The sequence below is a fragment of the Lupinus angustifolius genome, chromosome LG17 (assembly GCF_001865875.1).
Source record: "Lupinus angustifolius cultivar Tanjil chromosome LG17, LupAngTanjil_v1.0, whole genome shotgun sequence".
Classification (NCBI taxonomy): domain Eukaryota; kingdom Viridiplantae; phylum Streptophyta; class Magnoliopsida; order Fabales; family Fabaceae; genus Lupinus; species Lupinus angustifolius.
Window position 1 is genome coordinate 3,764,480 of NC_032025.1, and position 16,168 is coordinate 3,780,647.

At 35.1% G+C, this 16,168-nt stretch overlaps 2 protein-coding genes and 1 long non-coding RNA gene across 3 annotated transcripts; 1 reads left to right on the plus strand and 2 right to left on the minus strand.

Moving 5' to 3' along the window:
• Positions 534-3,339, minus strand: LOC109331437 (ubiquinol oxidase 1, mitochondrial-like). The gene is made up of 4 exons (XM_019565930.1): positions 2,907-3,339; positions 2,473-2,601; positions 1,039-1,527; positions 534-853 (listed from the first exon to the last, which is right to left on the minus strand). Exons 1-4 carry the CDS (start codon positions 3,282-3,284, stop codon positions 794-796), a joined length of 1,056 nt encoding a protein of 351 aa, XP_019421475.1. The 5' UTR covers positions 3,285-3,339; the 3' UTR covers positions 534-793.
• LOC109331438 lies at positions 569-931 on the plus strand. Its single transcript, XR_002105788.1, has 2 exons — positions 569-650; positions 727-931. It is a non-coding gene; the product is annotated as an uncharacterized LOC109331438 (long non-coding RNA).
• On the minus strand, positions 4,795-13,827 carry LOC109331599 (formin-like protein 14). The gene is made up of 18 exons (XM_019566200.1): positions 13,515-13,827; positions 12,721-13,424; positions 12,230-12,451; positions 10,610-12,111; positions 10,227-10,353; positions 9,719-9,790; positions 8,852-8,950; positions 8,316-8,357; positions 8,140-8,220; positions 7,992-8,042; positions 7,830-7,911; positions 7,599-7,693; positions 6,862-6,933; positions 6,622-6,738; positions 6,073-6,141; positions 5,816-5,882; positions 5,278-5,434; positions 4,795-5,186 (listed from the first exon to the last, which is right to left on the minus strand). The coding sequence occupies exons 1-17, from the start codon at positions 13,585-13,587 to the stop codon at positions 5,280-5,282; spliced, it is 3,630 nt and encodes a 1,209-aa protein (XP_019421745.1). The 5' UTR covers positions 13,588-13,827; the 3' UTR covers positions 4,795-5,186; positions 5,278-5,279.

Here is a 16,168-nt window from a genome sequence, read left to right on the forward strand (position 1 = left end):
CAACTCATTAAAACTGTATGCCAGTGCTTAATATAACTTCAATCTTTCTTCATGTTAAGTTGAGTTCAAAGTAAGCAATGGCTATATCATGTATTAAACGAAGCCTGAGGTGAGTTAAAGGGAAAAGAAAAAGAAAGTACATTGTTCTTTGTGAATACAGAAATGCTGGATGGTACCTAGAAGAGCCCCAGATTAAACATCCATGATCTACTTTTTTCAGATGACATTTTCAACTTTCAACTGGGTATGGATTATTATCAGTATTCGTTCTAAAATATTCGTGGGAACCCATGGGAGCTCTCATAAAAAAACTAAAGATCTTCACTGAAAACCCCTCCGCATTAACATGTATCAGCAGAAAATCTTCAACTTTTCTGACTGAAACAAGTAGGTTCTATCTCTCCCCATCTTTGTGCTTATTTATGTCCAAATAGTGAAATCCAATTCCACTTGAAAATGAAATAGTTGTACATGTCTGATGATGTACAAGTCTAAATATATGAAACCAAAAGAAGCTATGACCAAAAGGGATTGAATTATGAAGGAAAAAATAGCATGCAAGTCTATTGAGATAGAATTACAAGTGCTCGAAAGAGTAAATATAGAATTACAAATGCTCTAGTAGACTTTTAACAAATAAGGACTCCCCAGTATTTACATTGACCTTGTTAGACGTAATCAAAATATCATACTATTGTCATCAACAATTTTATTTATTCTACATAGCCAAATGTCTTGAAACTGTCTTGAATCTTCACACTCCAACACCAATATAGGCCAAAATAACTGGACTCTAGTGATAACCAATTGGAGCAGCAGCCTCTCTTAGCTCGCGTCCTTGATAGTGTATGTCCTGAAGTTCAATACATTAGAATACCATCACTATTCTTCAATGTCATAGTAATATCAGATCAACCACAGAAACAAAAAACACCATTTAATTTTGTTTAATAACTATATCAGGCTAATGGATATATAAAGCTGTTAAGAAAACATCAGAAATCTTGTTGGGATAAGAAGGGTAGATAAGCTAATTACCGATGCGAAGTGATTAACGTCGCGGTGATGTGCTTCGTCAGCTCTCACAACCATGACAACATCCCTCAAAGTTGAGTTTGGTGGCAGCTGCCAATAATCAATAGCAATGGCTGGAGCTGGTACATTTTCTATGGTGCCCTTGTCAAGCTCCTTGAGGAATTCAGTGTAGGAATGTATTGCTTCCTCCTCAAGGTACCCAACCATTCGGTGTGCAAACTTTGGTGAGAGCAAATATCCCAAAAAGTATGCATTGAAGAAAACTCCTTGGACTGATATGACTAGAGCACGCTCATACCACTTTGGCTTGGCCACTTCCATGAAAGTCATTAGGTGCATGCGTTCATTCTCTGCTTCTTCTAGCAGAGCCTTGATCCAACCACCACTTTGCTCAAATCGTCTCAGCGATTTGAAGTGGAGTAACATGCCTCCTACCATGCCAGGAACAGCTGCTACAGTCTCAAGCATCATTGCTCGGCATCCATATCTTCTCTGTTACATTTGCATACAATATATGATAAGAAAAACTTTCAACTTAATATCATATCATACTATGTATACAAAATCACCGGTGAGCAAATACTATAATGAGAATGAGGCATCCTTCAAAGTTGAGGGTGTTAAATGGACTTTCATATAGCTAATTATATTAAGTTTACTTCAGTTTCATTTTTCATGAGATGCTAAACAGATATTTAATGACTAATTTCTTGGTTGTTGATGTTTTACTTATCAATAACTCAGAATAACAAGACATGGTGAAGCATTCGGAATGAAAGGGTTTGTGTAAATTCCTCATGTAGATCATCAGTTCAGACAATGTTTTAAGTTTTAAAATGATAAAAAAAGTTAAATTTATTGATATTTACCTGACAGTCGTTTTATTTGAAGAATTCCTAATACATTCTTATATAGTATTGAGTGTCTGCTACAAAACAGTCATCACTTGCCCTTATTTGATTGTTTTTATTATTTTTTAATACTACTTAGTATTCTAAATCACCTAAGGATGTTTCTTTAATCCTTAGTACAAAATATTGTACTATAGGAAGGGTAGCATAGCAAGTAAACAAATAATTAAAAACACTCCAGCAAGCATCATCTTGTGGTAAATCACATAAGGAATTTATAAAGCAATATATCGTTTCATTTGCTAACCAAATCATATAATGATATATGGATGAAGATTTTCTGTCCTAAAATAATAGTGTCTCTCTGTCCCAAATCAATAAATTTTTATTGAAAAGTGTAAAAGTAATAATTCTTATTTTTATAATTTTGATGTGTCATTTTTTAATTGAATGAGGATAGCTAATCCCCACTCTCACTGATATACCAACCAGACATCACATGAATCATGGATGATTTGATTTTATGGCAAAGCAAAAAGAAACCCAAAAAAATGAAGTAACTTAAAAGATTTAAATGAAAACCAACCTGGAAAAAGATATCAGTGGGGTATCTAAGAACCTTGACAGTCCAATAAGCCATCTTGTCAAGAAAAGTCACAGGCGCATGGTGCTTCTTCAGATCAATGGAAAGATCTGCCTTGTAACTCTCCCATGGCTTCAAAACAACACAAACATTATAAATACTAATTAAAAAATACCCATGTCTCCAAAATTAATCATCATAAAAACCAAAACAGTTATTATTATTTTTTAATAAAAGTTCACATGCATATAATACATGAAAAATAAACATACCATTTTTGGATGAACAATTTCATATATGTAATGGACCATTGGTTTGATTAACAAATGGAACCTACTTTCTCATTAATCAACCAAACCTGTCCATTGTGCAAAAACACTGAAGACAATAATTAGAAGATATCATAACATAAACACATAAAACACACAAAGATATACCCTGAAACATTTCCACTTCCATTCTGTGCCATCAGGTTTTGTAACCTTAGGTGGTTGAACACCCCAATAACTCACAACCTTATTCTCCTCTTTGTTCCCACCAACACTCTCAAAAGATGAACCAACATCATCATTCTTATTCTCTTTCTCTGACATAGCCAAAGTGCTTCCATTTCTTACAACACTAACACCATGAACTGTAGTAGGGGCTCTAACCCAATGACCCAACTTGTTTGGAGCACCAAAACATAAACCACCCTTCGCTGCAGCAAATACCACCGTGTCTCCAGCCTCCACGGTGAAGAAGAAACGGGTAGCCACCATCATTATTGAAGTGTTGGATACCTTGGCGTTAACACTGCGGCTTAACATCATCATTGTTATGAATATCAAAAGCGAAATAACGTTTGTTTGTGGAGAAAGCAAGAATTGTGGAGAGAAAGGGTTTAAGGAAGGGTTTATATATATTTCTTATTGGTTGGCAATGCCTATAGTAGAAAGACAGATTTTTTCTAAAATTTATTATTTTAGTAAAAAATATATGGATAAGTTTTATATATTATCATTGTATTATTATTATTATTTGTTTTTAATTATTATTGACTCTCTTTAAAAAGTAATACAAATGGTTATGTATAGATTTTTAGGATAAGGATCTATTATCTCCAACAATATCCTAAATCATGTCATGCACTAACGAAAATATGTAAGTTAATTAAAAAAAATTAAATGTTTATTTTTTATTATTTTTACTTCAATATTATTGATTCAAGACATGGTTTCAGATATCATTTGAGACATCATATCACTGGACATATTTTTATGCTTATTTAAGAGTCAACTGATTGCATTTATATTATTAATTTAGTAATAAATCATCATATCATTTAAATTTATTAATATACCAAATTAAAATCTTATTTTACCTTTTTTATTTAAAAGTATATTTTTATATGTATTGTACATTTGTACTACCGGATTAGGGTTACATAGCTTCGTACTTGATAGCAGCCATAATTGAACATTTATTTATTAATTTATTGCAATTTGTAATAGAGATTAGAGGTTACTATTTCTTGTGGACCAAGTATGTTGAGTTTTCATGTGGTTCAAGTCAAGATTTCAATCTCTGGCCATAACCGTCTCCGAATATTCCATTCACATTAGAAAATATCTGAATTCGAAGGAAAAACAAAAATATATTTTTCACAAAAACAGACATAATAATACCTTGTGCACAGAGAGACAAGTGGCATCATAACTATGGCTCCTTTTCTTCATTGTTTTCATCCGAATGAAACTTCTCTATCATAATAAGAAATGGAAAGTAATAACAGTGATATAAAATTTTATTGGATCCTCAAATATTTTTTTGAGTTGAAGGTTCAATTTTTGAAAATTAGTTACGAATATTCAGAGGAATTAGTTCCTAATTGAATATCAAATCAAACAAATTCTGTTCATTTAGCTAATTATCAACTTTAAACGTATACCACATAGCAGCCTCTCATTTAGGGTGAATGTTGGGTTTTGATTTTCAGTTTTAAAATGATATTATCAAAATAAAACCTTTTTCTGCATAATTTGAGCAAAATATTTTTCTATCTATTTCAAAATTTTCATTTTCAAAATAAAAAAAATTATTTCTTGATTTAAGTTTTAATTTAAAAATATGTATCCTCATTATTATTCTTGACCTTAAACATTAATATGACACCCCATGCCACTAAAATTATATGTAAATGCTGATTTAACAAGTCAAGCCAATTCAATTAAAGAAAACCCAAAAAATTAAGGATCTCTGGTTCAAACATAGACTTTTTTGTGTGAAAGATAGAGCAAATATGACACCATGAACAAGGTATCTCTACAAAATGCTGCTTACACATTTCTTCACCAATAACATTTATTGACTAACCATGAATTATATCACACATGTAAAGAATTGGTTATCATATATTCAAAGTAGATCATTTTGAACTACAAAAACTTATATGAAGCTACATGTACATATTGAGAAGTACCATATTAAAAAGTACAAGCAAATTTGAAAGGAATAAAAAAATTTATACATAGCCTCTATTTTGCAGAGGAACAAAAATATGAAATTTCTATATGCCTCGTGGTATATAATTAAAAAGGACCACTATCATGTTAATATATTTCTCCTATAAAAGCATAAGGGAAGATGCACCTTGATCCAACTAGAAAGAACTGATTAATCATATACACAACATTCTGCAATTCATAGATCCCAATGGTGCATGAAGCCATGCATGAATTGCATGAGCTTTAGTCCAAAATATAGGAGGTAGTTACTGTAGTGTGGTTGAAATGAAAGTAACCATTCCTGTTGCTTGTTGAAGTATATATCTATGGAATGTTATCTTTTTTGGAAAGAGTGTTCTTTGCTGTCTTTTCCTTCATGGCTTCTTTCTCTAATTTCTTTTTTTCGGCATCTGCTAGTTTCTCATTCTCCTCCCTCGACTTCTTGAATGTCTTGACAAAAACAACGAGGATTTGAGTCACTGCGACAAGAAAACACTGTAACAATCAGCATAATCTTGACAATCTATTTTCGACTTCACGGGCAATGGCAATATTATGTGCCTATTTGCTATACTTCACAACAAAGAACCCAAGCAAAAGTCTGCTATAATGTGTGAGATTTTCTGGTATCTACTAATAGATGATTATTCTAATTTCTCAAAGTCCAGTGAACATATTGTCAACATAATTGAAGATTTACATAGTTTTTTGCTTCTTTAAAATCATGAATCTTAGAATGAAAAATTCACCTCAAATAAGCTTCAAAATGAAAAGAAAGACAATAGTACACATCGGATGCAGCCTTGTACAAAGCCTAAGATATAGTAGCATTTTAATTATACATACAGAAAATGTCAGACCTTGTTCAAAGGGGCACCTAGCTGGATCCTCCCCAAAGTACTGGGACAAAGAGTCTGCATTTCTTCCCTGGAAGAGAACGAATGGAGACCAAAAACAAGAAATAAGTAGCAGTCGGAAGAATTGATTATCAACATAGTTCTGACTATTATCAGGATGGTAAATCAAACTTTCCTGAGTAGCCAATCTCCTGCTTAGTTTCCCAATCACGAACACCACCGAGAAAAAAGGAGGAAGAAAAGAACTATAATAGACTCACCACTTCGGCATACAATGATGTAAGTGACCTCACATCAGCTTCAGCAATATTAAGAAAATTCTTCAGTACCTGAGCAAGAAAAACACCGTACATGTAACGAACAAAAATTCAAGGTTTTCCCCGTAGGGCCATAACCGTCTAACAAGTCATGAAAATGTTAGCTGGATGCATGACGGGTAGCAGCTTTTATCATATTATAATCTAATGGTGAATCACACTATAAGTTTCCACATTATGTAGCAACATTATCAAAGGAAATATCTTAATCTCGTTTTGATGCATTGAATGCACGTCCTCATGATTTTCTTTAGTCTTTTCATAGAATGAATTGGAGTCAAGCTAGAGTTGTTGCTGAGGCTTCCTTTTTCTTTTTCATATATTTGTGTGATGGGGTCCGGGATGGTGATTATTTAAGGCATGGATTAAAAGAATAATAATACAAGTACATTTTGAAGCTGCCATTATTGTGTTCATGTTTCTATAGCAAAGAGGAAATATCTTTAGTTAAGAACAGTATAAGTGTAAAAGCCACCATTTTTCATTCCTCACCTTACGAAATCCTGTAGCTATACCACCATCATTTTCAGAAGTAGTGAGCTCTTGCTCAACTTTGTCTAATCCTTTATTCACTGCTTGCATTTCTTCAGCCAACACTTTTAATTGAATCTAGATATTGACATAAAGGATGCAAATTCATAAAGAATTAACCTTGCAAAAGTTCATTTGAAATCCATCTATCATTCTATCATCAAGAAAGCAAAAGGAATGGACTAGTTACAAGAAGGATACCTTAGAAGCTGCTTCCAAATGAGCAAGATCCTTGTCAAAATCTAGCAATTTTGGCATTTTCTCAGCAAGAAGCTAGTGAGACAAGAATAACAGTGTGTAAGATATCATATGAAAATCAGAAGGAGCATATACATGGAAAACTATATGGGATAAAACACTCCTAAGGCTGAACAAAAAAGGAAATGTAAAAATTAACATAGAAGTTAGAATTGAATATTGTGAAGTTGACAAAATAAAATAACACAGAATCTTCATAAAGCTAAAACTGAAATAGTAGTCCTCAAAGTATGTATCTAAAGATGGCTCTGACGATAGCACTCATAAATCATAGCAAAATCAACACAACCTTGCTCCTCCCCAACCCAAGAGAGAATTATTTTTTACCCGATTGGGTGAAGGGGATGCTTATACCTTGCACAAAATACAACTCGATACAAGAAGTACAAGTGAGAGATAAATGTAGCCAAGTAAAGGAAAACTGGAGATATAGATTAAAGTTGACAAGTTAAACTCCGATCCATGAGCCTTGAATAATTCCAAACAGAAAGAACATAGTAATCTTAAAACCAAAAGTTATACAGGTGACTCTTTTCATAAGGAAGATGGAACCTTTTCCTTTCATATAATCTCATATATGGGTATATCTACATTGAGATAGAGAAGAGCACAACTATCTTAAAAAAACAATAAACAATAGTATAATGCAAGCTATTATGTGAAGATTTTGACATATCTACCTTACACAGATAGTGCATTAATGTCATTTTATTATTTCTTGCACGAGTATCAGATAATTTAAGAAGGCTATCCAATTTGAATCCCACTGCTGATCCTGCAATGAACAACAGAAAACATAATCTAAACAGCATTAAAGAAAACTTCTCATTTTGTCAAGAAAGATGAGGTGAAACAGGTAGCAAAAGTCCATCTCAAATTAAACAGTCAGATTGGAGTTAACAAAAAAATACCCCGTGCTGTTCCCTGATTCAAGGCATTGCCCAGAGTAAGAATAGTCTGCATTATTTGACGCAATTTCACAGATTCTTTCACCTGGATGTATGAGCAATCACATAAAAATGCAGGCCGTCAATGTCTTTACGTTTATTAATTAAGGGTCATTGAAATAGTACCTCTATGGTTGCATCATTGATTGTCTTCAAATTTACCCTTAAATCAATCACCTGAAGAAACAAAAAGAGAAGCCTTTAAGCATGAAGTCTTATCAATAGCAATAGAATGCAAAACCATATACAGATAACCATAACCCAGATAACATACCTGAGAAGAAAAGGTGATTTTAAAAGCAAACACCCTTAACTTGGCTTCTACCCGTGGAACCTTCATCAGCTCCATAAAAAACTGATTAAGATATCAAAACAAAAATTGATCAGTACCAACAATTAGAGCTTGCATGGAGTCAAGGACTTGATGACTAAAGGGTATTAAGAGAGAACCTGTTCACACTTCCCAAGCATTTCCTTGTTCCCTGCATAGTTCTGAAAGAGGAGATTTTTAGTCAGGAAAAAAGAAAAGGCAATTCCCTTTTTCCTATTAAAAAGGTTGCATATCATACACGTTTTAGATTAATATGTAGCATTAGAAAGGTTCACAGTTTAATTATCTAAAAGGTTTGAAGTCAAATTATCCATATATAGTGCCTTACTAAAAAAAAAACTTCCATTGCTGTCAGATTATGTTGACCAAAATGGAACAAGCAAACACAAATACGTTAATATTTCAACTCCTAACAAAATAAATGCCACTGAATGATGCAATGAAGAAAACCTTCATATATATAAACAAATATACAATAATATGATTCATGATTTTAGACCTGGAACCAAGTATAAGAAGCACAAGGGCTAAAACATCAAAACCAAGATGCAATTCAATGAAATACCAAAATGTTGTCATACTAAATAACATCACCCATTGCAGTTCACTAAATATGCCATTGATTCCTGCATAGGGAAGAAAAAGAGGGGAGTACCTTCAACATCTCCATTTCTTCCTTTGTCGGACAGAATTTGATCAGATTCTCAACCTGGTCGATATCCAAAACAGAAGAATCCAATGCCAGAACTGCATTCTGGAACCAAAAATGAAAATGCGCAAAAATTAAATATTCATATCAAATATAAAAACCAAGGCCATGTAAAACCATCCTACATCATGAATGTGCTAGTACAGGTAAAACTCTTAGCTAAGAGGATCTTATTACATTAGTTTTGATCAAATAAAATGGGGAAATGCTGACAAATCCTCCAATCCAATATAATACTGAACACCCTTGAGGGATTACCGGATTACTAACCTCCCTCAATTCCATAATTATGTTTCAGTTAAAATCTCGTAGAAACATCCAGCATAATCAACTAGGGGTGAAACTTGACATTGTCACCAATGAAAAAATTCTACAACACTCAGACGACCCTCTCTGAAGTCTCAGCAATAAAACATTATAATAGCCATCCTAAAGTAAACATATGGATTTGTAAAAGTGCCAGTAGGGAAATGGACTCAATAGAAAAATAAAACCAGATTTAAGATATAATTTATGAGAACTTGGTAACTTATAAGAAGCATATTTCCATACAAGGATCTGTATGGGAAAATGAGAAGTTTATAGAAGAACACTGAGAATTACTCCTGAACTAAACAAAGAAAAACACAATAAACTCACTCAAAAAAGTATGAGCACCAGTTAAAAAAATTGTAGATACAGAAAGAATAACACACAACAGAGAGAATATGAAACTTTAATAAAAGAGGTGATTTCATTGAGTTGAAAACAAGCGAGTTGAAACTTGAAAACAAGCCCCCAAGTAAAGTGAACACAAAGGATATGAAAACTTACAAGCATATCTGGCAAAGGAATTTTGATTTTAGAGAGCATAATTTCACAATTATTTGCTCTACGTAAGTCAACCTGACAATGAAAAAAAAGGAAAGTGGGTATATCAGTTCTACATTGCTTTTATTTATCAGATACAATGAAGCAGACAAAAACAAGAGGATGTTGCAGCATATGTGTCTAATTAGGTTTAGACAGAACATGATCATACCCTGAGATACAGTATATGAACAACCAGGCAACTGCCATATAGCATATTTGCTTCACCAGAAGATTGCATATAATCCAATATAAATATTTTAAGCAATCAATTTCTATTTTTGCCTTATCCTTAATCAATTACCAAGAACAGACAGATCTCTGAGAGACTCTAGTTTAGTGCTCATTATCTCTTGGTATCCATTTTTATACCATAGTGATTCCTAATTGCCATTTTAGGATATCCTAACCATGCATATCAGCTCTTCAGAAATAGGTCACAAAATAATTTACGACAAGAGGAGTAGCTTACCAATTGCACTTTTTCAGGTTTTTTGATGTTAGTACCACGTCGACCTCCACCTTTAATACTGCTCCCATCAGAAACAGATGCTGCTGAAAACAGGCTCTCAAGTTCTGATATATCTATTTCCGGGGCCCTAACAAAAACTTCCATTATCTGATTATATAAAATAAGAAATGATAAATGGACATACATCCCACCCTCCTAAGTCCTAAGAAAGAAGTGGGGAGAGAGGCAGAGCATACAGCAAATTAATCAAAATGACCCCCAACCACCGTGCACATAAGAACATCTATATAAAAAAGTTTCTTAATATGAAAAATTCCAATTATTAGGCTATGGTTCCCAGGAAACCAAATCTGCTATCTGTATGAAAATTCATAACTCAGTACCTTGATTCATTATCTTGTTTCGGTGAATCAGCCCATAGACTCCCTTTTACTGCCCGGGCAACCTTCACCCAGTGCAGGGGCTTTAACAGAGTTTTCTTTGGAGCAACAGCGGTCCCACGACCTTTTCCAACATTTGTTGGTGCTAAAGAAGCTTTGCTTGGTGGTGGTGGCACACCGGGGGCCCTTCCTGCAGGTGGGGGTGGTGGCACTGCCATTGCACCACGACCAGGTGGAGGAGGAGGAGCACTCAGAGGCCTTGGTGTTGGTGGTGGAGGTGGTGGAGCTGAACCCGTTTGTAGGCCTGGAGGAGTTGGTGGGGCTGAACCTGTTTGTCTAGACCCTGGGGGAGGTGGAGGCGGTGGGGCTGACCCTGCTTGTCGAGATCCTGGGGGAGGTGGAGGCGGTGGGGCTGACCCTATTTGTCGAGGTCTTGGAGGAGGTGGAGGCGGTGGGGCTGACCCTGTTTGTCGAGATCCTGAAGGAGGTGGAGGCGGTTGGGCTGACCCTGTTTGTCGAGATCCTGGTGGAGGTGGAGGGGGAGGTGGTGGGGCTGACCCTGTTTGCCTAGATCCTGGGGGAGGTGGAGGGGCAGACCCTGTTTGCCTTGATCCTGGGGGAGGCGGAGGCGGAGGTGGAGGGGCTGAACCTGTACTTACAGGTCCTGGAGGAGGCGGAGGCGGAGGTGGAGGTGGGGGAGCTGAACCTAGTTGCATAGGTGTCGGAGGGGGTTGGGGTGGAGTCGGGATAGTAGCATTATTAGTGTTACGACCTAAAGGAGAGGGTGGCAAAGGTGGAGGCAGCGGTGGTGCATTTTTCTTGTTAGGAGGTGGTGGGGGCGAAACTAAAGAAATCCCTTTAGACATTGGTTGAGGAGGTGGAGGAGGTGGAGGAGGTGGAGGCACTTTCTTAGACAATGGTAGGCAAGGCTCCTTATTAGACAATTGTGGGGGTAGTGGTGGGAGAGGTGGTGCTTGTACTGGTGATGGAAGCTTGGGATGAGTAGCAGGAACTGGTGAAGGTGATGGTGGAGAATGATGAGGTGATGGAACATTATCAGTCAATGACTGATCAGGTGCTCTTGAAGTGAGACTTGCATGATTTCCACCATCACTCTCAAAAGCTAAATGAGATGAATCAGAGGTGTCAAATGTCGATAATTTTGAAGGATCGACAGAAGAAGTCTTTGAAATAACATCAAATGTGTCATCTGAACTATCGGCAATGCTTGATTCATTATTTTCATCTTCAGAGTCAGCCGGTGATGAATACCAACTTCCTTTGCCTTGCAAATTCGAAAACCCTTTCACATCATTTAACACACTAAGTTGTTGAAGCAACCAGACAGCAGCAGCAGCATCCCCACTTTGAAACCATTCTGCACCATTAAAAAGTTCTTGAACCTTTGAAAATGCTTCAATTGGTAATCCACCTTTCTCCTCACCGTTTAGCATGGCTGTTGGAGCCCTTGGAGGACTAGTGCTTTCAACATCCCCAAACAAAACCTAAATTTTGAAGTTTTACATAATCAGAACTAGAAAAGAAACCTAGCTAGGAAACATCGTAACCATCACATATGTTCAAAGTTTAACTTTTCTACACGATGCTAAAATATACACTCGCCTCAGCCCGGAAGCCTTTTGGAAACCGCTCCTTTGAATCCCACAGAATGTCCAAGTTTTCAGCGTTTAGCATCAATATGTTTGATCGAATAAATGCCGTGTTGAACATTACACGAAACATCATCACTTCTCTCTCCGGATCCAAATCCATATGGACACACTCCAACACCACATCTCCTTCCACCAAACATTGAATGTCGATCTTAATAACATCACAGTCTGCCTGAGATTAAAAATACAAGACATTACTTTCCACCATCAATCAATAAGCACATAAAGTCAAAATAAGTAGATTTGTCCTCTATCCTTAATTATTTTTCAACTTGGTCAATATCATTTTTCTGTTTTCTTTAGTCCTTTTCCATTAAACAATTAAACTTAAAAGGACTAAAACAAATAAAATGAGGGGCAAATAAACCTATTTTGCTCGCATATGATTTAACACGACAAACTTAACCAAACAAAAAATGCAGCTCAAGTAACCCCACGAACCTGGCGGTAATGCCTCAAGGTCTTCTTTCTCTTGTGCGTGGAATAGATCATCTGAGTTTTCAGCCCACCATTACTAAGCAAATTCCTACCAAAAATCCTAACCATTGGCCTACACCCATTTTGTGAATCAAAACTAGGAATTGCTCTAAGAATGACACAATCCAGGGACAAAGCTCGCTCCGGTGGCGGCCACTCGGGCACAATGTTCCTTCTAGCAACATACTGAATATAACGAAGCTGAGAGGGTAAAGGGTTAAAAGGTGACAACATCTGCAACAAACCCTTTGGTGCCTCTCTATGAACCATATTGAGGGTTTTACGCTCACTACTATGAACCTTTCTAAAAATCAAAAAGCTCGAAAGTAAAAACGCCAAAAGGGGCCAAGCCCCTCTCTCACAATGGAACAAAATCACATTTTGATGGTGCCCAAGTGAAAGCCAACTCTCACAAACCCTAAGAAAATGCTGAACCAGAGACAAGGGCAAAAGTGGAACACCCTCGTACTGTTTCGGATAATCCATCACGGTTACATCATACTCAACTAAAATTTCAGCGAAATGGCTTCGTTTCTCGCCTTCGTGGAAATTGAAAGCGAGAAAAGAAGATTCTGGAAACTCTTCATGCAACTCGGAAACGATTTCGTGAAGATAGAGTTGGTACATTTCTTCAGGTAATGCTTCAGTGCAGAAGCAAGAATCGAAAACTGCGAGAAAGCATGTAACTTTGAGAAAAAAATGAAGAAATTTTGAGAAATGAAAATAAAATGGGAACTTAAAAAAGATGAAATTTTTACCATAGACTCTGTCGATGAATTCGAGTAACCCATCTGGGGGTCTCTTATAGAAGAATCTGCTGAGAAGGGTCATGGTTTCGAAGATTTTGGTTAACGAATTCACATGTGGGTGTTTTTGGAGTTGAAGGAAAATGGAGCTGAGAAAGTGAAATTCGTAGCTATGAAATTTGAAAAGAAAAAACGGTAAGGTTTTTGGAAGTTGAAAATGGTGGATTATGAACAGAGAGTGATGATTTTGGTGCTTCACCAAACTTTGGAATTGAAATGTTTTTCCGTTTATTTGGGTTTTTTTGTTTTGGTATGTTCGGTGAGAATTAAAGATAATAAATTAAAGGTTATTTTTTGTCTATATATTGGACTATTCTGTTTATCTGTTATTATTCTGATTCTTTCTATCTTCCATGCTTTAGGTAATATCAATATTTTTATAATATCTCACATCTCAAAATGAAAATTGATGGGAGGGATAGAAGAAAATAAATGTTTACTTTTAAGGAAGATAAAAAATAAATTGTTGGTAGTTTGATGCAGCTAAGTGTGTTTTTCAGAAAGTTTTTATTTCTACTTTTTTTCCTCACAGTTATCCTCAACCGGAGGTAATCCTATCCAAGCTGGAACATACACGGTACGTGAGACTAATTCTTCCAGCGGACATTTTTATCCATAAGACTCGAATCCGAGACTTTGTTTAAGGGAAATCAAACATGTACCACTTGAACCAATTTTAAGGTAATGTTAATTATTTTTTATTAATTATAAAGTAGGAACATGAATTGAGAGAGGTATAATAATATAAGACATTCATAAAGAAAGGAAGAGATATAGCTTTAATTTATTGGAAGACATTTTATTATAATATTGGTTTTAGGATTATAAAACTCTTCTACAAAAAATTATGAATGAAAAAATGATTGGTTTTATGAATAAAACTCTTCTACCAATATATTGGTTGCTATTATTGATACATCTTTGTAATAAACGTATAAAAAAACAAAGATAATTCAAGAAAATTTGATAGGAAAAACTTCTATCAAAAAAAATCATAATCACTTCAACAACAAAATATTTCATAAATTAGATGGTCTAAATCAACGCTTCAACACTAATATTTTTGTAAACACTATTTTGTATTAGGAGATTCTCACTTTATCTCTATTCAACTTATTTATTTTATACAAATATTTTGAACTAAAAGGGATGATTTAATGTTAAACAACTTTAAATACTCATCTAATTAAAGGGTTGACTACATTAATTACTATAAATCAATAATTTAAAATCAATTAAAGCATTTTTTGGTAAAGAATTAAAGCATATGAGATAATTATAAATATTGAGAGTGTAAAAAATTCAAGACATTCATTGTTGATAAAAAATATGAATTGACTGGATCAATCATCAATTACCTTCACCGTTAAAATCTTTTATCGGGCAATAACCATTTGTGTAGTAGAGAAATAACTATGACCTTTTTATTCAATTTTGACATTTTATTAACTTAATTTGTAATACATTTATTTTAGTAATAAAAAGATTAATTCAAAAAATAATTATGCACTGATAAGTGATAACGTAAAAATTTTATAATTTTTCTATTAAATATTGGCTTAAAAGAAAAAGAGAATGATGTGTCAAGTAAAATGAGTGGCTATAGTGGAACATTTTTTGTAGCCAATGAGAAGAAGAGGTTATGGTGAAACATCTTTGTTTTTTGCCGTACAATCCTCAAGGCTTTGGCTATAAATAGGAATGCTCCAAGTCATTGTAAGATACACCAATATTCTAGCTTTAGTGCATATTCTCTCTTCTTCTCTTATTCTAATATTGTGAGGAATATTTTAGTGTTTAAGATATACTTGAGAGAGAGTGATATTGGGTGTACTTGAGTTTTGGGAAGTGACTGAAACACTTGAGTGAACTTGTAATTCTCTTTTATCATAGTGATAATATCATTTTTGCTCTTCAACCGTGGACGTAGGCAAATTGCTGAACCACGTTAATTTCTCGGTGTCATTTTCTCTATTTAAATTTCTCCATGTGTCTTCCGCTACAACAAACTGGTATCAGTGCATGCTAAGTCGTACGATCTAAAATAAAATTCTTAGTATGTTCTGTGTTTGCAGCATTGTCTGATCTTACACACCAGAAAAGAATTGTTCTTGTTACTGGAAAAGTATAATAGTGTGAAAGTGCATGTCTAGGAAAGTTCTGTCTTAGGAAAGACCTGATATTTAAGAGTGTCTGTTAAGACCCACCTCTCTTTCCTAGGAGCTTTCCTGGTGTATGTTCACGGACTACGATATTGTTCCGGTATACGGTTATCATGGCGAGTGCTAAATTTGATTTGGAGAAATTTAATGGAGAAAATGATTTCAACCTATGGCGATTGAAGATGAAAGCTCTACTAGTTCATCAAGGCTTGGGAAAAGCCTTGGAAGGTAGAAACAAGTTACCACAGAGTCTGACCGAGGACGAGAAGGATGAAAACCTGGAAAAAGCACATAGTGCAATTTTGTTGTGCTTGGGAGATGAAGTTCTACGAGAAGTGTCAGATGAAACTACAGCTGCTTCATTATGGTTGAAGCTGGAAAGCCTGTATATGACGAAGTCACTCACCAACAGGCTGTATTTGAAGAAAAGAATATATACCCTTC

Bases quoted from the DNA above. Each gene is read 5' to 3' on its own strand.
- LOC109331437 (XM_019565930.1), bottom strand. From the start codon at position 3,284: ATGATGATGTTAAGCCGCAGTGTTAACGCCAAGGTATCCAACACTTCA. The intron at 1,528-2,472 runs GTTGGTTTTCAT...CAAATGTAACAG, and splicing joins CCACTGATATCTTTTTCCAG to AGAAGATATGGATGCCGAGC. The intron at 854-1,038 runs GTAATTAGCTTA...ATTGAACTTCAG, and splicing joins ACGTTAATCACTTCGCATCG to GACATACACTATCAAGGACG.
- LOC109331599 (XM_019566200.1), bottom strand. From the start codon at position 13,587: ATGACCCTTCTCAGCAGATTCTTCTATAAGAGACCCCCAGATGGGTTA. The intron at 8,043-8,139 runs GTATGTTATCTG...TTGTTTCTTCAG, and splicing joins AAATCACCTTTTCTTCTCAG to GTGATTGATTTAAGGGTAAA. The intron at 5,883-6,072 runs GTGAGTCTATTA...GTTCTCTTCCAG, and splicing joins CATCATTGTATGCCGAAGTG to GGAAGAAATGCAGACTCTTT.